Source organism: Thamnophis sirtalis, unplaced genomic scaffold (genome assembly GCF_051295495.1).
Source record: "Thamnophis sirtalis isolate CommonGarterSnake01/CBP01778 unplaced genomic scaffold, rThaSir2_p1.2 scaffold_6, whole genome shotgun sequence".
NCBI lineage: Eukaryota > Metazoa > Chordata > Lepidosauria > Squamata > Natricidae > Thamnophis > Thamnophis sirtalis.
The window spans coordinates 61,648,128-61,672,162 of NW_028261386.1; the positions used below are offsets into that span (position 1 = coordinate 61,648,128).

Here is a 24,035-nt window from a genome sequence, read left to right on the forward strand (position 1 = left end):
TGATTCTCATCTGTTAAAGTAGTACTTATCCAGATGCCTGGTCAATTTGTTACTGAGAATATTTTACTGATAAGAATTTCAAATTTAAATTTTGGTTAGATTATATTCACTGATAATAATGAACAGAGGGTTGGTCCTTGATTTGGGAATTCCAAGTGCAGTATCATCTCAGTTATATAATCATTCAGATTCTAATTTTGTAGAAATTATCAAACAAATTCCTGCATGTTCAAACTGAACCTGTCATATTTCCATTTTTTTAATCACTGGGAAAATAATATATTGATATAGCAGAATTGAATTGAAATATAACTGAAATACAATACTTACCTCTATAATACAATATCTATGCCATTTCATTTTTTTTGCTAAATATGCTTCTATAATTGTATGACTATAATTAGATTTATTGTAAGTTTCTAATCATGTTCCACTTAGGTTGCAAAAGATGTTTCTGTGAGACTTCATCATGAGCTGGAAAATGTGGAAGAAAAACGCACCACCACAGAAGATGAAAATGAAAAGTTACGACAGCAATTAATAGAAGTAGAAATTACAAAGCAAGCTCTGCAAAACGAACTTGACAAGATGAAAGAGGTTGGTTCTCTCTATTATCAATTTGTATTCTCTGAATTTCATAAGCACTCTTTTAATGATTAATGAAAATGCATAGCCAAGGTTCATAACAAGACTAACCAAACCTGTATAGAAATGGATGAAATTTGAAGAAGTAGATATTTTCCTATACAACAAGGATGAGACATTTCAGCCTTTGTATATTTGTTAAAAAATTCATTGTATCTGTTTTTGAAATGAGAATCTTGAGAAATGGCTTTTGGTTTCCAGAAAAATTAAAGGCAAAAAAAATGCTGCTCAAAAATATAAAATTGTAGTCTTTAACCCAGGATGGTCTTTTAAGTGCAACTAAAGAATTGCATGAATGTCATAGGATTAGTAATACTGAACAATTTATTGGGACTATTGCTATTGAAAAACCCTGCCTGCTGCATAATAGTCTACCTCTCTGAAGTCCTTGATTCCATTTTCCAAGGGAACTTCAATCTGCATTCTTGAGAGTAGACTTGGAGGTGGCCTGGGAGTTCATGACTATTGTGACAGCTATGGACCTATCCCAGGTCATCTAGGGCCGAATACTAGACAGTGGACATACACCTCATCTGGTTTTCTTCTTTGTGTAGTGGCAATATGCTCTGGAAATTTGGGGAACTCTTATGTAGCTCCCCTGTCCTGATTAGGTCATGCCCTGATGATCATTCCAGAGGGGTGACACCAAATTCAATGGTCCACCCCAGGAGGATGGAGTGATGGACCTTGGAGTTAGAACTGGGAGTTATTCCTGAGGGCCTGCTGCAAGGTCCTCTTGAAGCTTCGATTGTCATCTGGAATAGGAAAGTTCAAGAGGCCTTGTATTAGATTGTGCCCATGTGGCCTCCCTCCATTTGTAGATCTGATCACTCTCTGTAGATTTATGGAAGAGCTGAGGAAGAGAAGTGGATCAAGAGATTCCAAGAATACTATTGGTAGCGAAAAAAGAATTAACTTGAAGAATTAACAGGACTGAGAGCTTCTATTCAGGCATACCTTGTTTCAGTAAGGATGGCAAAGCATCAATACTTCCCCACCCTTATTGCATCCACATATGGCTGATCACAGGTGGCCCCATTTAGGGTGCCCAGCCCTCTTGAATGGAAGGAACTTTGAGATACACTTTTAGGGCCATCCAGAGGAGAGCAGACAAAATTGCTGAAATTTATTCGTAGTTGCATGTCCATCTTAGTACAGGTCCTATGGAGTTGCTTGGGAGAGTCTTGCCATGTTATCTGGGTAGAGTTCAAACTTATTTGGTCCAAGAAAGCAGGCAGAGTCCTTATGATTGTGAGCATCTATGCTCTTCTTGGTTGGTAAAAGTTTCCAAGAGGGTATTGTGGTTGGGTTTCAGTTATGACAAGTTCTTCTTTAAAAGAGGGGATGAGGCCACTGCCGCTCAAGGAAGCATTGGCCTGCCCTTTTTTTCAAGGAGCCAATCCTGAAATGAACTATTCTGGATAATTTTTATCCAGTATTCAATCTTCATTTTTACGAAAGATTGTCGAACAAGATGGTTGTGCAATACCAGTCAGGTTTCTGCATGGGTAAGGGACTGAGGCAACTTTGATAGTACTTTTTGATAACCTTGGCGAGAGCAGAATACAATAATGCATCCATCTTTCCTTTTTTTGACCGCTTGGCACCCTTCAATACCAGTGACCATGGTTTCTTTCTGGACCAGCTATGGGGGAATAGGTAGCACTGTATTAAGATGGTTCTCTTCTTTCTTCAGTGGCCAGTTTCAGTTAGCAATAGCAATAGCAATAGCAGTTAGACTTATATACCGCTTCATAGGGCTTTCAGCCCTCTCTAAGCGGTTTACAGAGTCAGCATATTGCCCCCAACAATCCGGGTCCTCATTTTACCCACCTCGGAAGGATGGAAGGCTGAGTCAACCCTGAGCCGGTGAGATTTGAACAGCCGAACTGCAGAACTGCAGTCAGCTGAAGTAGCCTGCAGTGCTACATTTAACCACTGTACCACCTTGGCTCCTGTTCCACTTAGTTGATCAGTTGATGTTGATTGGATACTTAAATATTTAGGGCCCACCCTCAGCCCCCAAATTGTAGGGTATTGGAGAATGGACACTCTCTCTGCTCCAATTTAATGTTAACATGAAGCCATTGGATGAAGTCATTATAGCCATTGGGTGAGGTATGATCAGAATGCTGATGTTACCTAACTATGTATCTCCATCCCTGATGATGTAAGGGATGCTGCCAACATCCTGTCTTGATGTCTACAGATTGTAGGGATTTGGATAGGGAGTGACAGAGTTTAGCTCATCCCTGCCAAGACTTAATGGCTTTGGGTTTTGTAGCCACCTGTATGTAGGAATTTACCATTTTTCATTCTGGATGAGGTTGCATTTCCACATTCAGATCTGGTGTCCATTCTGGGCATACTTCTGGACTTGTGACTCCTGCCTGAAGAGTAGGTGGCAGTCATGGCTAAGAGGTCCTTTGTACACGTTCAAGCTGTATGCCAGTTGCATCCATTCCTGGATCAGGAAGCTTTTGCATATGTAACTAGAAGAATGGGGGTAGTTTAATTTTACTTTTCTTTAGAATAGTTGTTTGTTTTAAACTCCTAGTAGAAAACATTATCCCTTTTTAGCCAGCTGAAAATCATAAAAATGATATGTAATCTTCCATGTTTTAGTAAGCATTTGGTATGAAAGTAAATAAGGCACGAAAGAAAGAGAAGTGGAAGGAAAGTTATTTTCAGTCCCATGAGTCTGTATTAGTTGATGTCTTGATGGGATGAAGAGATGGATACTATCAAGTGCTGAGAAACAATAACTAATATCCTACATTTTGGGAATAGTTGTGCTAGCGTAATATTTTATTTTTATTTTGTTTTAAGATACTATTCCTGTACAGGTGAGTTCTGCCAGCTGTTCTGATTGTTGATTTATTGAATTCATTATATCAGAGGTGAAATGTCTGTGAGATATGCTACATGAAGTGTCTGATTTTGTAATGTAGGCATTAGCTTACTGAATAAAACTTGAAGTGGCTGTCAGAGATTGACATTGTCTCATTCTTTATATTCATGAAATCTAGCCTTTAAAAAGCAGTTTGCCTCTAGTTACCCTACCTGAACCGGGAGGCCCTCACAACAGTCACTCGGGCCCTTGTAACCTCTAGGCTGGAATACTGCAATGTGCTCTACATGGGGCTGCCCTTGAAGAGCATCCGGCGACTTCAGCTAGTCCAGAACGCGGCCGCGCGAGTGATTGTGGGTGCACCTCGGTTCGCCCACATAACACCTATCCTCCGCGAGCTGCGCTGGCTACCTGTTGATCTCCAGGTGCGCTTCAAGGTGCTACTTGTCACTCATAAAGCCCTCCATGGTAGTGGATCTGCGTACTTGAGAGACTGCCTCCTGCCAATTACCTCCCTGCGACCAATTAGATCGCATAGATTAGGCCTCCTCCGAGTTCCATCTGCCAGTCAGTGCCGTCTGGCAACTACACGGAGAAGAGCCTTTTCAGTAGTAGCTCCGACCCTTTGGAACGATCTCCCCGTGGAGATTCGTACCCTCACCACCGTCCAGACCTTCCGCACAGCCCTTAAGACCTGGCTAGCCCGTCAGGCCTGGGGATAAAGCTAATTTGTCCCCACCCGAATGATGAATGAATGTTGCTTACTATTTTACTTCTATGTATTGTTTGTGTCTATTGTCTGTACCCTCCCTTCCTTATTTTATGTAAGCCGCCCTGAGTCCCCTCAGGGAAAAGGGCGGCCTATAAATACTAATAAAATCTAAAAATCTAAATCTAAAAATCTAGTTATGAATCATAAGCCAATGATGGTTAGTTGGCTTCCATTATTTGTTGTTAACATAACAAAAACTAAATATTTTATTTCAATTCTTATGGATAGCAACGAAAATATAGAGCTGTAAAAATGATCTATCTCTAGCTGCATTGCATATATTTTCCTTCGTCATTTGCTCTGATACTTCTGCAAAGATTTATATTCTTCAAGATCTTTTATTTCTTCTGCTGTCATGTTCATCTTTGGGAATCATCTACACATGGTGATGTATGACAGAGTCCAATTCCTTGGATTTTTCAAATTGTATAGACAGTATACACAAGTTGAATAAGAAAACATGTTTCTATCCTTATTATACAGATGGATTTATGTTGCATCTATCAATCGAATTCGTAAAACATAAGTATCGGATTTTGAGAACACCAATGAAATAATGAAGGATTGAATTTTTTTTTGCTTCTTTAGTCCTATTTTATACTTCAATTGTTTCACAGACTTACTGAATTGTCAATAGAAGTTTGTAACATAATTCAGAAATCAGTGACAAATAGGATTATACTGGGAAGGTTAACATATAGCACTTGTTAATCATTTATGTTTATTGAAATTATGCAAAACCAAGTTTGTTTTGCATGTGCATCAAAAAGCACAAATGGTTTTCTACTTGTCTGCCCCCTCCCCAGCCCCCTTTTAATAATTGAATGATAGATCTATTCTGCCTACTCCCTGAAGGCATTTTCTATTTATCACCAGCAGTCAATACACTGGCTATTGAGAGGACAGCATTTGGAAAACAAACTAATTAAAGGATATTCAGGCTCGTGTGCTGATTCCAGGATCATGACATCATATCACACTATATTTTAGCATTCAGAATTTCATAGAGTGTGCTAACTTCTATTTGCCTTGATCTTATTTGTTTGGGAAAATTAAATATCAACCTCTTTTTTAATATATGACTATTGGATTAGATAGTACAACTAATTAAATATCAGTGTTTGGAATTTTCATTTTGTCAGCCTTTATATCTTCTGTCCTTTCTGATTTGTGATTCTTGGTAAGCAAGATAATAATTGCTAATTAAATATCTAATTTTATTTTGATTGACATAGTTTATTAGCTATATTACGACAAGTCCATATGAATTCTGCAAGATAAATTTATAAAACCCATGACATTTAGAGAATGGCCCAAGATTTCATTTGGAGAAACTATGCCATTTAGTTTCTTAAAATGAAATATAGAGACAGAATAAAAACGGATGCCACTAATAATACAGATCTAGCAAAGCTTGGTAAAAAATAAGCAGTTGATGATAGCATTTTCTATCTTAATCCCCAATATATTTGTCATGAGTAAAAGCAGGAATTTTATTTTCAAGAGTCAGAGGTGTTTGATGGAATATCTAGGTGTCTTAATATCTTAGTATAGATTTTCCCCAATTGTTTGGCTAGATTGCAGTTATAGGTAGTCCTCAACTTATGGCTGGTTGCTTAACAATTATTTGAAGTTACAATCAACATTCCAAGAGTTAGTTACAACCCGTTTTCAGGTACAATGGCCATACTCCTAGCCTGTGGCTATGACGTGGTTGTGTTTTGGGCTCTTAGCAACCAGCTCACTTTAAAAGCTGTTTGCAGCCACATGTGATTGTGATTTGCAATGTTTTTTTGCTAGTTTCTGGCAAAAAGGACCTTTGGGGAGAATGAACTTGCTTAATGAACACTATTTGCTTAATCATTGTAAAAACAATTGTAACTTTGAATCTGACTGCAACAGCTTATTATCATAATTCCAGGCTCAATTAGTCATAACATTAGCGCTATGTGAAGGAATCTGTACTATACCTTGAGGATATGAGACATTAGCATAATGCACTTAGACTTATATACTGCTTCATAGGGCTTTACAACCCTCTCTAAGCTGTTTACGAGTCAGCATATTGCTCCCAACAATCTGGATCCTCATTTTACCAACCTTGGATGGATGGAAGACTGAGTCAAGCTTGAGCCGGTGAGAATTGAACTGTTGGCAGCTGGCAGTCAGCAGAAGTAGACTGCAGTATTGCATTTTAACCACTGCACCACCACTGACTTTATATTTGTTTCTTTTGTGATCACAATAGAATAAGTACAAAAGAAAGTCACACTATAATCATTGAAAAGTTAATTATTGAAGCAGAGTGCAGGACTCTGATCTTGGAGGGAAAATGTGGGTGAAATATGTTCAGGATTAAAGCTTTGGTACTGCAAAATGAATATTTCATGACCTCTCTATAATTGCTTCTAGTACAGTTAATAAAATTATTAGAAGAGTAGTTGAATTTTTCATCATTTCCATGAAATGATTGATGGCAAAGCATTGATCTACAAAAAGATCCTGTGTGCCTCAATGGGCACAAGTAGCTTAATGGACAACTTAGTGGTATTTTGCATTCTTTGGAAGTACGAGGCTAGCTATGTAACTCTTCAGTGTAAGGTATTAGAATATGCTGATACTGAACTCTTTCCCATTTTTAGGGTGGACAGTCCAAGGTCTCTTCCAATTCTGTTATTCCACAGCCCTGTTTTGGGGCGCAAAAATATGTTAAGTAGGCACATAGCTATTTTCCTACTAACTGTTATTCTGTTTTAAATAATCATTTCCAAATAACTGCAAGCATTATTCAAGAAAGAGCCGAGGTGGCGCAGTGGTTAAATGTAGCACTGCAGGCTACTTCAGCTGACTGCAGTTCTGCAGTTCGGCTGTTCAAATCTCACCGGCTCAGGATTGACTCAGCCTTCCATCCTTCCGAGGTGGGTAAAATGAGGACCCGGATTGTTGTTGGGGGCAATATGCTGACTCTGTAAACTGCTTAGAGAGGGCTGAAAGCCCTATGAAGCGGTATATAAGTCTAGTATATAAGTCTAACTGCTATTGCTATTGCTATTATTCGCAAGGATCCAAACACTAGAGGTGGAATGGATAACAGATGGTTGCTCATTCTCCACAAGAACATAGGCTGGGCTGGAAAGTACTGATTGGTCCTAAATCACCTAGTAAATGGCAAACTTGGGTTGGCTGTCCCTAGTACTAAGGTTTTGTATCAAACCTTTTATATCAGACTAACTTTTTAGCATCTTGAGTAATAGTGATACTAAATTCCCCACAATTGAAAAACAATTTTAATTGAATCTAAGACCCTGTTTCACTTTTTGGATAATTGCATCCACCCTATTTTGAAGGATGCATATATTATTTATTTCCTCTCTTCCAAACATATGGAGGCAAATTTAATATTGATTTAAAATATGATTGATAGTGTGTGTCCTAATTATTAGAAACACGTGATGCAAGAATTTTAATCACCCATTAATTTGAAAAGGTACCAACAGTTTGGATTTATGTTAATCTGATTTAGAATAATTGTAATTGTGATTCTATATCAGGGTCTTATTCTGCCCTGAAAATATTATGACACAACAGTATTGGGAGATTTACTCCATTGGAAAATAGGACTTTGAGGAATTGTGGGAATGGTTGTATCTTTTGAAGGATTTTACAGCTATAGAGATTGATAGGAAGAGATTTCAGTAGTACTTACAAAGATTTTTAATCACTGTGTTCACAACTTGAAATAATATTAGGGTTATTATTGAAGCAAAAGAAAAAATAAAAGCAATGTACCTTGATTGGTTTTACTTTGATATTGGTTCAAAAATGTGTTTATTCTGAATAATATTTCAGGGAGGGGGAATTTTATATGCAGAGATATCCACAGGGAGGGACAAAGGGAAATAATAAAAGCATGTTATGTTGTACACTTTATCTTTTCAATTTGTGTATTGTGCTGCATGTATACAAGAGATGGAATAATAGCATAATGTTACTTTAAAAGGTTGAAAGCATTGAATCCCCCCTCCTCCCCCCTCTCATGTGTGTGTGTGTGTGTGTGTGTGTGTGTGTGTAGAGAACTGGTAGTTTAAGACACTGGCAGTTTAAGATAAATCAAGGATAAGTAAGGGATGGAGGACAGCAAAAGGCAAGAAAAAATGTGTAGGTGACAAGTTTGATTCTGTGGAGTGCCATAGCTGAGACTTGAAGTAAGTATTCCAGAAGTTGGAAATTAACATTTAATCCATCTAATCCAGTACCCTGCTAAGTGCAGGCATCTGATTTAAAACAGCCCTGATGAATACCTACCTAGTTTCTCCTTGAACACATTCAGCCAAGGAGAGCTTATCACTTGTTTATGTAATTGATTCCACTGTAGAATTGATCTTCTTATTAGGAAATCTTTCCTAATATTCAGTTGGAATCTGGCTTCCTGTAACCAATACAACTTACCTGGGCTAAATAATTACTCTCAGTAATCTATTTCAGGTTCAATAGTCTTTATTTGAAGTTCTAATTTCAAATCACCTGGATATTAAGTTTAGGCTCTGCTTTTGTTTTGGCCATCTTTTGAAATAACATAATCACTGAGCTGTATAACCTTGCCTTTGAAATCCTTTCTTCAGAATAGTTCTGACATAAATGAGAGGTCGGGGGCCATCAGCTAAGGCATGTCAGCTGGTGGGGCCCAGGAAGAGAATCTCTTTAAGCCATGACATTTCACCCTTTGGAATATTTTTCCTCTGGAGATCAGATGGGCCCTGTTCATAAAGACTTTCTTTAAGCCTTGAAGACTTGGCTCTGTGCTTGTCCCGAGTGAAGTTTCTTGGTTATGTTTAGTGTTCTATTGTGGCTTTGCATTTTTTTCCTGGCTACTAGGAGTTCTATATTTTTTGTATTTTTAAAATAATTTTAATATTGTTAGTCACCCAGAGTCCCATATATGGGATTGGTGGTTATATGCAGTAAGTCCGGTAAATAAATAAATGTAGTTTTACCATTCACTTTGCAACCATTGTTTTTACTGCCCCAGTTTTTGTGCAGAGAACTGGAGCACTGTCTAGTTGATGCTCATTGCTGAATGCATGCAGAAATTGTGGTTCATGAAAATAGGTCACTGTGATTTTATTAGGCTAGCAATTGAATATCCATTGACTTTTGCTAACTCCCACAAAAGCATTTGTACTAACCTGCAAGATTGTAGCCAGTTTATAACTGTTTCATGTGTGAGGAAAAAAGTTGCATTATAGTGTTTGAGATAAACATATAATGCCTAATTTGACTGACTGACAATCCGAGGACCATGTTTAGTTGTTTATTTATCAGAAAATGGTTGTGACCATGGGACTAGAAATCTCCTTTTTCAGAACCTGGTGCTAAACCTGTCAGTTAGGACAGGACAGTATGCTTTTTAGTTTCCAGTTGTTTAAACAATAAATGGGCTCCAAACCGAAACGCTGCAAATCAAAGGAACTTTGGTTAAAATGGTAAAGAAACATAAATCTTGAAGTCCCTGCATTGATTACCAGTAGGTTTTCAGTCCCAATTCAAAATCCTGGGAGTAACGCAGGGAAGATTGGACACATCATGTGCTGAAGCAGCAGTGAAAGAGGGGGGAAGGAAGGCGCTGGGGTGTTTTAGCCAATGTCCAGGTTCACCAGTAGATATATGATGGGGAGTGTTAGCTATTCCTTTGATTCCCTCTGAGTGTAACCCCAACCAAAGATTTACTTGTTGACTTGTTGACAATGAAATTAGAGAAAAAAGGGCCCTTCAACAAAGATTGACCCAAGAATGACATGCCTTCAAGGCCTATAGTCTACTGAAAGGGAAAGAAAAAAAGACAGACAGACAGACAGACAGACAGACAGACAGACGGAAAGAAAGAAAGAAAGAAAGAAAGAAAGAAAGAAAGAAAGAAAGAAAGAAAGAAAGAAATTAACTTGCAAGTTTAAAAGACATTTGGGTTTAACTAATATTCCTTTTTACATGGTCTTCCTGGGACTTGAATTTATCATTTTGGAAAAGTTTACTTAAGCCATTGCTTATTCTGTCTTTTTATACTATTTTTGTTTTACTATTTACACATATTTTGATTATTCAAAATGTGTCCAGACCAGTAGTTCTCAATCTGTGATCCGCGGACCCATGGGGGGCTGAGATGTCATCACAGGGAGTCCACAAAGCCTTGAAGAAATTTTTTATGACATAAAATTAAGTTTTGAGGGTCCGTGGCCATGGTTCATAGCCACAAAAGGTATTTAAAGAGGATCTATGCTGAAGAAAGGTTGAGAACCACTGGTCTAGACAAGCAATAATGTGATTTTATTTCACATTATGTATTCAATGTAAATCTAATATTACGTAAGGTGAAGGTGATGTTTTTCTGACTTATGAATCAGCTGAAAAAAATTACGTGCACATTGGATTTGCATTGCATCAGATTTAGTAAAATGTTAATTTCAACTTTTACAGCAGTCCATGAAAAGAAGAGGAAGCAAAGACTTGCAGAAATCAGAAAAAAAGCAGCAGACCCCCACTGAGGTGACTTCATATATTTAATTTTCCCCTAGTACATTGCAGTAAACTATGTGTCCTTAACTGACAGCTAGGGAAAGATTTAGGATTTCAACAAAGGGAAATTGTTATTGTTGTGACATTTGTGCTCTAAATTGACTTCATTAATTCTGTTCTCTATCATACCTACATTTATTTCATTCTCTGTAGATACAAATCTGAATTTGCTATTTAAATTATAGAGATTGTATTTTCTTGCATTTAAAATGAATAATTTTAGTGTCTCTGAAATGGACACCATAGTAAGGAGAAAAACAACATGATTTTATCTTCTTGAAAAAATATCCAACTTGTTTATTTGATAATAGTGCCTTTTTCTCAAGAATCATACTTAAGATGTCAAAAATTAGGTTACTTCACGTGATTGCTTCCTTGAACCTATATATTAAGAAAATTATAGCATCTAAATCCTAATATATAAGTAACAAACATGATTTTTATATTTTTTAAAATATATATCTCCTCTCTCTCTCTCTCCCTCCTTCCCTCCCCCCCTCTCTGTATATTCCTTTGTGTTGAAGTATAAAATCTGTTATATGTTTTCAGGATTGTTTAGCATTATTAAATGACGTTGAATTGGCTTTGGGATTTTTTACTGAGCATATATTGTGAGGCTGTTCCTAAATGCTTGATCTTGAGGCAGATTTAATACAATACAATGCAGTACAATACAATGCAATACAATACAATAGCAGAGTTGGAAGGGACCTTGGAGGTCTTCTAGTCCAACCCCCTGCCTAGGCAGGAAACCCTATAGAAAGCCTCTGGAGCCTGGAGAGGGCGAAAAATGAGATCATTGCAGACTCAAAAGAGGGTGGGGTTTGCATGTGCGTGGATAAGTGGGTGGGGGGTTATGTGCGCATGCGCACGGGGTCATGGGCATAGGATTATGGATTTGGCACGCCCACCCATGAACCCCCTGCGCTCCTCCCGCTTTTGGCACGCGATGCCAAAAAGGTTTGCCATCACTGTCCCATACCATTCCAGACAAATGGCTATCCAACATCTTCTTAAAGACTTCCAGTGTTGGGACATTCCTAACTTCTGGAGGCAAGCTGTTCCACTGATTAATTGTTCTAACTGTCAGGAAATTTTTCCTCAGTTCTAAGTTGCATCTCTTCTTGATTAGTTTCCACCCATTGCTTCTTGTTCTACCCTTAAGTTCCTTGGAGAATAGTTTGACTCCCTCTTCTTTGTGGCAACCCTTGAGATATTGGAACACTGCTATCATGTCTCTCCTAGTCCTTCTTTTCATTAAACTAAACATACCCAGTTCCTGCAACCATTCTTCATATGTTTTAGTCTCCAGTCCCCTAATCATCTTTGTTACTCTTCTCTGCACTCTTTCTAGAATCTCCACATCTTTTCTACATCGTGGCGACCAAAACTGTATGCAGTATTCCAAGTGTGGCCTTACCAAGGCATTATAAAGTAGTATTAACACTTCACGTGATATTGATTCTATCCCTCTGTTTATGTAGCTTAGAACTGTGTTGGCTTTTTGGGCAGCTGCTGCACACTACTGGCTCATATTTAAATGGTTGTCCACTAGGACTCCAAGATTCCTCTCACAGTTACTACTATTGAGCAAGGTACCACCTATACTGTAGCTGTGCATTTTGTTTTTCTTGCCTAAATGTAGAACCTTACTCTTTTAACCATTGAATTTCATTTTATTAGATAGTGCCCAATGTTAAAGTTTATCAAGATCCTTCTGTATCTTAAGCCTGTCTTCTGGAGTGTTGGCTATTCCTGCCAGCTTGGTGTCATCTGCAGATTTGATGAGTTCCCCATTTATTCCCTCATCCAAATCATTGATGAACATGTTGAAGAGTACTGGGCCTAAAACAGAGCCTTGGGGTACTCCACTGCATACTTCCTTCCATGTAGATGCAGTTCCATTGAGTGCGATTGGTCAGCCAGTTATGAATCCATCTGGTGGTGATGCTGTCCAACCCATATTCTTCTACTTTATCTAATAGTAGGTTATAGTCTACCTTATCAAATGCCTTACTGAAGTCCAAGTAAACTATATCGACGGCATTCCTCTGGTCCACTAATTTTGTCACTTTTTCAAAGACTGCAATAAGATTAGTCTGGTATGATCTGTTTTTGACAAACCCATGTTGGCTTTTGGCTATTACTTTGTTTACTTCTAGGTGTTCTCTAATTCGTTGCTTGATTATCTTTTCCAGAATCTTTCCTGGTATTGAGGTCAGGCTGAGAGGTCTATAGTTTCCTGGATCTATTTTTTCCCCCTTTTTTGAAGATGGGAATCACATCAGCCCTTTTCCAGTCCTCTGGCAGTTACCTGATGCTCCAGGATCTCTGAAAGATATAGTTCAGTGGTTCTGAGATCTCATCTGCCAGTTCCTTCAGAACCCTGGGGTATTATCCGTCCGGTCCTGGTGATTTGAACTCGTCTAGGGTAGACAGGTGCTCATTTACCATTTTCTTCCCTATTTCAACTTGTGTTCCTAATCTGATTTTTGTGGTGCTGTTTTTGATAGGTTAGACTGTTTTATCCCTTTGTGTAAAGACAGATGCAAAAAATGAATTAAATAGTTCTGCTTTCTCCCTGTTGTTTGTCACCTTCTTGCCACTTTCTCCCAGCAATGGACCAATTGTTTCCTTAACCTTTTTCTTGTTGGAAGAAGCTTTTTTTTGTTATTTTTTACTTTTGTGGCAAGCTTTTCTTCATTGTGAACCTTAGCTTTCCTTACTTCATCTTTACAGGCTCAGGCTATTTGCTGATATTCTGCCTTAGTTAGGTACCCCACTTTCCACTTTTTATACTTAACTTTTTTGTCTTTCAATTTGTCAAAGAGTTCTTTATGCAGCCATGCTGGTTTCTTTTGGGAGCTGTTATTTTTCTTCTTCATTTATATTGTGCTAGACTGAGCTTTTGTAATCTCATTTTTCAAAATTTCCCAAGCTTCTTGAGTTGTTTTCCCCTTGGGGATTCTCATCCGTTGAATTCTTCCCAAGCTCTCTCTACGTTTATTGAAAAAATCCAAAATCCAAGACTCTAGTTTGACTTTGTTCTACTACTTGTGTTTGCATAATGTTGAATTCCAATATTGCATGGTCACTTGCCCCCAGGTTTCCTATGGCTTCAACATCTTCTATCATTTCCTCTCTGTTAGTGAGAATTAAGTCTAATATGGCTGATCCCCTTGTTCCCTTCTCTACTTTTTGGGAAACAAAGTTGTCTGCTAGGTTTGTTAGGAATCTGTTGGATCTTCCACTTGGTGCAGAGTTTGTTTCCCAGTTGATGTCAGGGTAGTTAAAATCCCCCATTACTATTGTGATGTGCTTCCTACATACCTTAGTTAGCTGATTAACAAAAGGTTCATCTACTTCCTCTGCTTGGTTGAGTGGCCTGTAGTATAGACCTATGACAATGTCATTTCCCCTCCAACCTTTAATATTGACCCAAATGCATTCAATATAGTTCTCATCATTGTTGCGCTCTATTTCTGTAGAGATATGGTTATTTCTTATATATAGTGCAACTCCACCTCCTCTTTTATTTGGTCTGTTTCTTTTAAATAATTTAAATCCTTATAGCTGTATGTTCCATTTGTGGGTTTCATCCCACCAAATTTCTGTAATGGCAACAATATTGTATCTGCCCTCATTTACTTCACCCTGTTTATTTCTCATATCTGTGCATTGGTGTATAGACATTTGAGTCCATTTTGATTGACCCTGTGTTTTCTGTCCACATAACCTGTGTTATGCCTGACTGCCCCTATTTTCTTACCACTTGTATGATTCATGCACATGGTATGGCACTCACTATTAAATGCTTGGTTTTGCTTGACAGCAGGAGTGATAATCTTACCCACAGAAACATCTATGTTACATGCACTGATAACCCTATGAGTTTTAGATTGCTGGAGACAGAAATGTTCTGTATCAATTAATTCTCTGTCCCCGCTGTTCAGTTTAAATGTTTATCCAGAAAATCTGTGAATTTAATGCCAAGTAACTCAGTCCCTTTCTTGGATGGGTGCAAACCATCTCTTTTGTACAGTTTTTCATTGGACCAGCTGCAGGCATCATGACTAATAAAACCAAAGCTTTCCCTTCCCTTTTACACCACTCCTTTAGCCACACATTAAACTGCTACACGCTGGCCCTTCCCTTTTTGTTCCTTATATACTGGTAAAACCTCTGAAAATATAAGCCTACAATCTATACTACTAAGTTCATACCCCAAGCTCTGGAAATCATTCTTCACAGAAAGTACATCTTTTTGGGACAGATAATTTGTGCCAAGATGTATAATAGTATCAACGTCACAGTCCTTACTTGCATTCTTGACTAGCTTAAGAATACACTGCTGGCAGTAGCACCTGGCAGACACCTGACCTCTTTTAAAACCTCCATATCATTTCCTAAATTTACATCCCTTACAATTGAATCACCAACCAGAAGGTGACTTCTCTTTTTACATACCTTGATCTTCTTGTGCGACTGATGTGTCCACATTTTGCCTTTCCAAAGAAAGTTCATTTTGGACCACGATCCCCTGCTTATTTGAATCATCATTATCACAACTACCTTTACCTGTCTCTTTAGTGTCCCCATTAAGGTCAGCAAGGGCGCTATATCTGTTATGCTGGATCACAGCAAAAGCTTTGTGTTTATGGTTCACAGCTCTCACTCTGCCAGATCCCATGGTTGTCCAGACTGCTCTTCTCCTGCAGGATCTTTGTGGTAGAGGGGGCTGATAGCGTGGCATCTCCATAGTGTGGAACGGCCAAATTGGGCACCTAATTTCTGCTTGGAGAAACTTGTTGGACTATCTTGCTGTTGCAAAATGCTGTGTATTGAAAATATGAATCAGATAAATGTTGTCTCTACTAAATCCATGGAAACACTCAGAAAGGGCATTTGGAACCTTTATTATTGTAAATATCAATGGTTTCCTTTTTTAATTGCCAAGTAAGATTCTTATTTATATATAAAGTGACTACTTATTTTCTCCCCTTTTGTAAGGAGGATAATGAAGATCTGAAATGTCAGTTGCAGTTTGTCAAAGAAGAAGCAACTTTAATGAGGAAAAAGTTGGCCAAAATAGACAAGGAAAAGGATAGATTTGAACATGACCTACAAAAGTACAGATCGTTATATGGTGACTTAGATAGTCCCTTACCAAAGGGGGAAGCTGGAGGCCCACCTACCACAAGAGAAGCCGAACTGAAACTTCGTCTGAGGTTAGTTGAGGAAGAAGCCAATATCCTGGGAAGGAAAATAGTGGAACTGGAAGTAGAAAACAGAGGGCTTAAGGCCGAACTTGATGACTTAAGAGGAGATGATTTCTCAGGGGCAGCCAATCCCCTAATGGGAGAACAGAATGAATCTCTCTCAGAGTTACGACAGCATCTGCAGTTAGTTGAAGATGAAACAGAACTATTGAGAAGAAACCTGGCTGATGTGGAAGAGCAAAATAAGCGCATCACAGCAGAGTTGAACAAATATAAATACAAGACAGGGACTCATGATACTTCAAGGCATCATGACAGTGCCAAGACAGAGGCATTGCAAGAAGAGCTCAAAGCCACCCGCCTGCAGATCAATGAACTCAGTGGTAAAGTTATGCAACTTCAGTATGAGAACAGAGTCCTGATGTCCAACATGCAGCGCTATGATCTGGCCTCACATCTGGGAATCCGAGGCAGCCCCAGGGACAGCGATGCTGAAAGTGATGCAGGGAAAAAAGAAAGTGATGATGATTCACGTCCTCCCCATCGCAAAAGAGAAGGGCCTGTTGGTGGGGAAAGTGACTCAGAGGAGGTCCGCAACATCCGCTGCTTGACCCCTACGAGGTCCTTCTATCCAACACCGACAGGGTGGCAAAAAAGCTTCACGGACCGTCAGCAAATGAAGGATATTCGCTGTGAGGCAGAACGCTTGGGCAAGACGATAGACCGCCTGATTTCGGACACAAGCACTATCATAACCGAAGCAAGAATTTATGTGGCCAACGGAGATCTATTTGGACTTATGGATGATGAGGATGATGGCAGTCGGATACGGGAACACGAACTTCTTTATCGGATCAACGCCCAGATGAAGGCCTTTAGGAAAGAGCTCCAAGCTTTTATCGACAGACTAGAAGTTCCAAAATCTTCAGATGAACGAAGTGCAGACGAACCTTTGTCAGTGAGTCAGGTAGATTTTTACTTTGTAAGCCATCTAGGTAAACATATCATGCCTGAGATTTTGCAGGAAAATATGATAATCATTTTTGTTTCCCCCTTGGATATTAAGAATGGCAGAAGCAGCAGCTTAATGGAAATGTCTGTGGCTTATTAGAAAAGGCTAAGCAGCAGCTTGTAGCCTAATTCTAATTTGTTACTAAGAGCAATATCAAGTTGGTATCATGCCTTGGCATATTGGGTACCTGCCAAGATCCATGGTTTCATTATGGATCCATTAGCAAAAGCTCTCTGGCTTTTACTGTTGGGTCTCTCTGCTCTTGCCACAGTTCACTTGTTTTTCATCTGTTATTCAGGGTGGGCAAATAATAGTTACAAGAAGAGGAACAGCTGCTTTCCAGCAGTTACTCTGGTTAAAAAAAAATGCAATGGAAGGAGGAGGAGAAGGGGAGGAGGGACGAGAAGAGGGAAGAACAGTTATAGAGATAGAACATAAAAATATTGTTGGAGGAAGTGGACAGGACATAAATAGCCTTGACTTTCGGCCTTCCAAAATGTGTAGCTATGCTAAACCTGCAGAAGCAAAACGTAATAAAAGGAAAATAAGCACTGAAAGCCATTGAGAGGGAAGGATCTCTTATATACATTTTTTCATGGGAATAATAATGGTAAACTGCTGGAGTACTTGATAAAAGGAGTCAGCTAAAAATATGCTGAGAGAGTGTATCTTTGGGCAAAACTGCTTCTTCAGCCTTGTTCAACTCCAAAATATGACCTCTGTTAGTACAAAAATTGTCAGAGGTTGAGAGAATCATTGCACAGTAAAATCAAGGAAGTAACATAGCAGAAGTGATTATATGCTAATGAACATCAAGGAACAACCTCATATTTGTAATTGTTTAAAATTATGCATTCTCTACCTTTTCTGTAGTAATGCAAGGTGGTTATACATTCTAAAGATAATCACTGCTTTGAAAATTTTAAAATAGGAAGCATATATTTTAAAATAACACATTTACAGCAGAGATTAACGGATATTTTTAGACACAAATTGGAGGATTTGCATAATATACCAAAAAGATTTGTTGAATTGAAAACAATTAGAGCTGTTAAATTGATATTTTTTATTTAAAAAATCAAAATATGTGTGGAGAAATTTGGCTGTCTCGTGAGAACTTTTTTTAGGATTTGTTTGTATTTTTAACCTAAAGGAATCACAAACATTCATTCATTTATTGATTACTTTTTTGCCAGAAGATCGAATAATAGCCTAGATCCGTGATGGTGAACCTGTGGCACACATGCCCAAAGTGGCACACAAGCCATGTCACCTGGCACATGTGGCCTTGCCTGTTTATCTTCTGGGTTTCTGGCACACATGCGCGCATCACAATCAGCTGTCTTTCTGGACGCAGCAGAGCCGAAAACTGGTGTGCGCATGCGTGCTGACCAGCTGATTGTTGGGTGTGCATATGCACCAGAACGTGGAAGTTCGCCTTTTCTAGAGTGTGATCCTTTGCATGTGCAGCAGTGCTAAAAACCGCCCTGTGCATGCATGCCAGTCAGCTAATCATTGGGCATGCATGCGTGCTAGAACCCAGACGTTCGGCTTTTCTGGAGCATGGCCCCGATGAAAGTGTGTGTGTGGGGGAGATGTTTCCACCCAACCTTTTCAGCACTCGGTGCTGAGAAGGTTCACTATCACTGACCTAGATGTTTAAAACAAGACAATTCTAGCCAGTTTTAATGGAGGAAAGGCCTATCAATGACCACCATGTTTAGACGTAATATATTGAGATGGCAAAGGCAATGGGTAAGGAGGTTAGAATTCAGGTCATATTATGAGATTGTGTGACGATATCAGATGCTGCTCTCCAGGTTTCCTTTTCCTGTCGCATGACATGATAAAACTGTTAGTCTTTATTTCATTATTTTAATAATCACCAACATTATTTATATATAAAGCTTTTGTGTGTAATGGAAGAATGGACCTAAATGTATTTCTGGTATGGGAAGAAACAAGTATACCATTCTGACAACCCTTCTCTCTCATAAATAGTAGAATACTATGGGATTTAGCAACTTCCACAGGGGGAAGGTTAAAGATATATAGATGGTTTTTGGCAACGGTCAAAAGTCCTTCCCTTTATATATAGTGCGATATAAATACATGTACAAAAGTGACAAAGCTTTGATTGCACTGCTGAGATAGCCATTTTGACTTCATATCCTCCAGTGCTGCTAGTGAAATCTGGAACTCTATATATTATATATATTATTAAATTATATAATCTGGAACATATTTTTTCTCTTGAAATGTTGAGATTAATGTAGTATTGTCTTGTTTTTGTATTTACTTTCCCAGATGTTCCAGCCTATCATTTTACTTATTCTCATCCTTGTCTTATTTTCATCCCTTTCTTATGCAACAATATTTAAACTTGTCTTTCTTTTCACGCTGTTTTTTGTGCTGTAGATTTTTTCATCATTTTATCATTCATTGTAGCATTATCAGTTTATTTTATTTTGTCCATCCTCCCAAGATAAAAAGTGCAAGAGTTGTAGTTTCTGTAGCAATCGCTGCTGTAAAAACACTGAAGACTATTTGTTTGAAAACAATGGGAACAACCCTTACCTTCCAAATTGTGGATAATAAAAGAAATCAAAAAACAAATATTCCCACCACTGAATCTGACTTCTGCTTATCAGAAAAGGTAGGAATATGAAAAGCAGATCCTTACATTTTAGTACATTTTTCTTTTAAGTAATGCTTAGATAAAATGTGTTACTTTTTTTTTAACAGAAACGAAAATCAATTCTAGATTAGAAATACTCCCATAAAGTGGAATATCCAGTTGAAATGAGGGGTCCTTGGTGCTTTCTGAGCTTGGCAGTTTTCTTGCAAATGTTTTATTACCCAGACTAGTACAAACATCAGCAGTGCTGTAAGGAGCTTATATTCTAGTGGCTTGCTCTGACTCAAGCAGACATTTCAGGTCTAAAGTCATCCTAAAAGGTGATTTAAATTGCTTGCCTTCTTTTGCTGGCATGGAATAGTTCAGATGTGAGGCATGATGAAGAGAGAGGGTTCCTCTGAGTTCTGGTATCAAAGACCTGAGAAAGCTTTTCTACTTAATTTAAAACTGAATGAATAGAAAACAACAGAACACTATATTAATAAATGGAAATAATGAAACAGAAGGTTATATTAGGGAAACTTTCTGTAGTGACAAATTACATTAGAAGTCAGTTCTAAAGCTAAGCTCATGTAGCTCTTAAAATAAATCAGAATGCTGGAGAGACTTACTAGGAATTTTGTGGTTTACACTAATGTATATATTTTATTTACAATATGCAATTATATTTGAAAACAAGTGTTCTAAAATATGTTGAGATCAAAGAAAATTTATGCCCTAACTGAATTGTTTAACTTCTGTTGATAGAGCTGGCAAAGGGCAGCTCTTGGGGACTTAAAAGATGGTTCTTGCATGGTCAGAGTTATCTCTTACTTTTAGATAATCCCTCTTGCAAATGATAATGAAATGGAGTACCCTTTATTCTAGCAATAAATAGAATTTATGGACATAAGTATTAATATATTTTGCAATCTTAGTAAGTGATATTTGATAGGTGTTATTTTCTGTTTTTATCTATATATAAAATACGGCTCTGTATGTGTATGTTCCAGCATAACACTGGAACGCCACGACCAATGTCAACCAAACTTGGTATACAGATAACTTACTCTCTGGAAACAAATACTGTGGGGTAAGACACCCCTAAAACCCCTTGGGGTGTGTGTTCTATTAAGATTGTGCCTTTAAATGGCTTCTACTGTACAGCGCAGTAGAGTTGCCATGGTAACGTCTTCACAGTACTCCACAAGGGGGCTCCCTCTGGTAATGGGGAAAATCCGAGATTAGAAATTATGTTTAGTCCAGACATTTCCCCCCTATAAATAAATACTTGGACACACACACACACTCACACACGCTCTCTCTCTCTCTCTCTCTATGAAGTAACATTAGCAATGTGACATTACTTTTGAAAATGATATAAAGTAGATGTAAGTATAAAACTTAATATTCTGAATATGAAGTTACAATAATATGTATTTACAGGAATTTATTGAAAGATACTTCAAAATCCTTTTCTGCATGCCCAGATTCCATGTAGATCAGCTGCTAAGACAGTGTTTGATTCCACCCCCCACTTCTTTTGTAGAGCATTGCAGAGTTCATACAATAGGATTAGATGAGATTTTCTAGTGGAAAAACTGGTAATTAACTTTTCTTTGAAGGCCTTGTCCTTTCCAGAATTGGAAGCCCATGCCCCATGCCTTTCCTACTATTTTATGTTTGAATTGAAATGCTTCTGAAGGGATTCTTCACATACTAAAAGGTAGGTGTAGTTTATTTCATTTTTAATCTAATTACCCTCTTAAACAAGGATAAAATATTTTCAAAATGAAACAGACAAAAAAATAATTTTGTTCTCTCGTGTTTTCTATAATGGTCTAAGGGACTGTTTTGTCTGTTTTGTTTTTAAAATGATTTTATAATGTATATTAAAAACTGACATAGCTGTATGGTTGGGATCTTTAAGTCCTACTTTACTACAGCCCTCTAAAATCTAACTGAGAGTTGTCTTATTTATCAATGATTGTTGATTGCTATTTTAATATCTATCTCATTTATAACAAATTACTTGCAATTACTTATTAATTGCCTTCTGTTGCAGAAAATGGGAACTAAACTAAACTGAAAATCTAATTTTATATGCCTTTTTACCCCCAAAGAAATTGTTTTAAAGGAAAGAGGAAAACAATTGACCCTTCTTTCCTTCCATTCCTTGATCTGTATATTACCAGGTTTAAAACAATCTGGAAATTTACAGCCATAAAAATGCAGAGTTATCAACTAGAGCAACTAATGTGGCAACTTATCTAGGGTCCATTACCAAGTCTTGACTGAAAAGAATCTAGATAAACTTTTTTTCATCCAGGATACTAATATCCTTACATATTTTCTAAAACCTTCTAAAACCTTTAAAATGGAAATACATTTGTCTAAGATTGGCTAATGAGAAGATTGGAGATACTTGTCTATTCTGAAGTGGATGGTAAATCCCTCCAAAGCATTTATCATCTTTAGAATCCGTTACAGAAGCATTCTCTAGTTGCCCAAGGAATTGAATAGATATGGCTTCAGCCTACAGAGGGCTGAGTTCAGAAGAGGAAAAGCCATGATACAATTACACACCCTCACATTTATACATCTAAGAGGATTCTTTAGGTGTGCGGGCTCTGGTTGTATGTATAGAAATGCATAAGAAAAACATTCCTAAGCTGCTGTTGAAGACAACATTGTATGAGAACAGAGTGATAAAGAGTCTGAGATTCTTCACAGAATGTACTCAGTATAATTTGAAACTGTCCACTCTGGGCATTTTGGATAAAATTAATGACCTATTCAAATTTTAATTTCAGGAAATCCATAAAGCTGTATTCTTTGGAAAATCAAATATGAACAAGCCACATTTTGCTATCCCATTGAAATTTTCTGTGTAGTGTCTAAGTTTTTAACAGTTATTGAGGTGAAGGAAGGTTTGTTGGACATGTAGGTTTAGTGGATGGTTTTCAGACTTTATTCCAGCACTGATATAGTAGGTTCAAAATCTAGCCTGTGTATTAGAATTACATTGCTTATTCTTTTAAAATAATTCCGTAAATATTTGGCTTTATAGCATTTACAGAAGATGTGTCACAAATTATTCATTATATCAGTGATTTCAAACTTTCTTATCTAACATTCCTGGTTGTTTTGGACTTGTAAATTTTTTTTTGTTTCTATTGTTTTTTTTTTAAATTTCTTCTTTCCAGTGTAACCAGAAGGCAAAGGAGAATAATTAATATCTTTTGAAAATAAGGATGTTTATGTAGCACAGTTCAACAACACTCTGCATATCTCAGCTTCAGTGTGGTGTGACTTGCCATGTCAGAATCACTGTTCACCAGTAATATAAAGTTTTTACCAAGAGAAGCAAAGCCAAGCAAGGATACAAATCGAAATAAAGCAATGTGAAGGAAAACTCAGCCTTTGAGAATTGCAAAATGTCCAGAAGTTCTCAGAAGTGAGAATAGTGTGAGTAAACAGGATATTTCACTGATGGTGATCCAAGAGTCAAGTTGTAACTTATTATGGATGGATGTGTTGTGCATTTATTTCCCATATGCAATGAGAGACACACACACAAACATGAAAATATTATTAGTTTCATTAATAGTTGGCATCCTTTAATGTACATAGACTGTATATACAAACAAGACCATTTAAAACTATGATAAGGCTTTTGGGATAGTTTGTACCTTCCTTGCATACCATGTACATTTTTTGCATTGTATCTGTTTTTATCTTAATGTAAACATATAATTTATTTGGTAAAAGCAACATGTTTATTTGCTATAGGGTTGATAACTCTTCTAGTGTTTCTGAAGGGGTTTTATTTTATCCTTTTCACTCAGGTGACCACATTTGCACTGAAGTTTCCTAAAGTGGCTAAATGGGAATGGTGCAACTTGATCAGCTTGACCAGCAGATCTATATGGGCTTCTGGACTGCTATCAGCACTACCTGCTATGAGAAGAATAACTGAAGGAACTCCTTTGAACTTTGGCTGAGGGATCTCAGTGAAGCTAGGTTTATTTTCCATGACCACAATCACTTATGTGCAAGTGCACATTGGTCAATAACCTCACTTTTGAAATGCTGGAAAAATGATGTTGATTCTTTGATCACCCTTCCAGTCTTCAGTGTTTTTATCAATGAGAGAAGGATACCCCTCCCATCACGCATATGTATAGATATTTATAGCTCATGCATGGTAAATTTTCCTTTAAATGACATGCTAAGGTTCCTCACCTCCATACATTTTTAAACATTAAATACTGTATAATTCTGTACATTCCGACTTTTCCCACAAACAGCAGGAAGACATGCTGTGTGCATGATCATGTGTTTATAGG

At 37.7% G+C, this 24,035-nt stretch overlaps 1 protein-coding gene across 6 annotated transcripts in view; it reads left to right on the forward strand.

Annotated features, from left to right (window-relative positions):
• Positions 1-23,675, forward strand: part of LOC106557418 (microtubule cross-linking factor 3) — a 33,023-nt gene extending 9,348 nt beyond the window's left edge. The window contains exons 3-9 of one of the 6 annotated variants that reach the window (XR_001314113.2): positions 439-597; positions 10,740-10,808; positions 15,849-17,024; positions 19,555-19,725; positions 21,312-21,412; positions 22,893-23,154; positions 23,535-23,675. Coding sequence is in view for 4 of the 6 variants with exons in the window: in XM_014076667.2 (XP_013932142.2) it covers positions 439-597; positions 10,740-10,808; positions 15,849-17,024; positions 19,555-19,725; positions 21,312-21,389 (1,653 nt within the window). In the remaining 2 variants the exon portion in view is untranslated. Of the gene's footprint in view, positions 1-438; positions 598-10,739; positions 10,809-15,848; positions 17,025-19,376; positions 19,726-21,311; positions 21,413-22,892; positions 23,155-23,534 lie in introns of those variants that run through there. The other 5 variants (XR_001314115.2, XM_014076667.2, XM_087717978.1 and 2 more) reach the window with 5 other exon arrangements.
• The last annotated feature ends 360 nt before the right edge of the window (positions 23,676-24,035 follow it).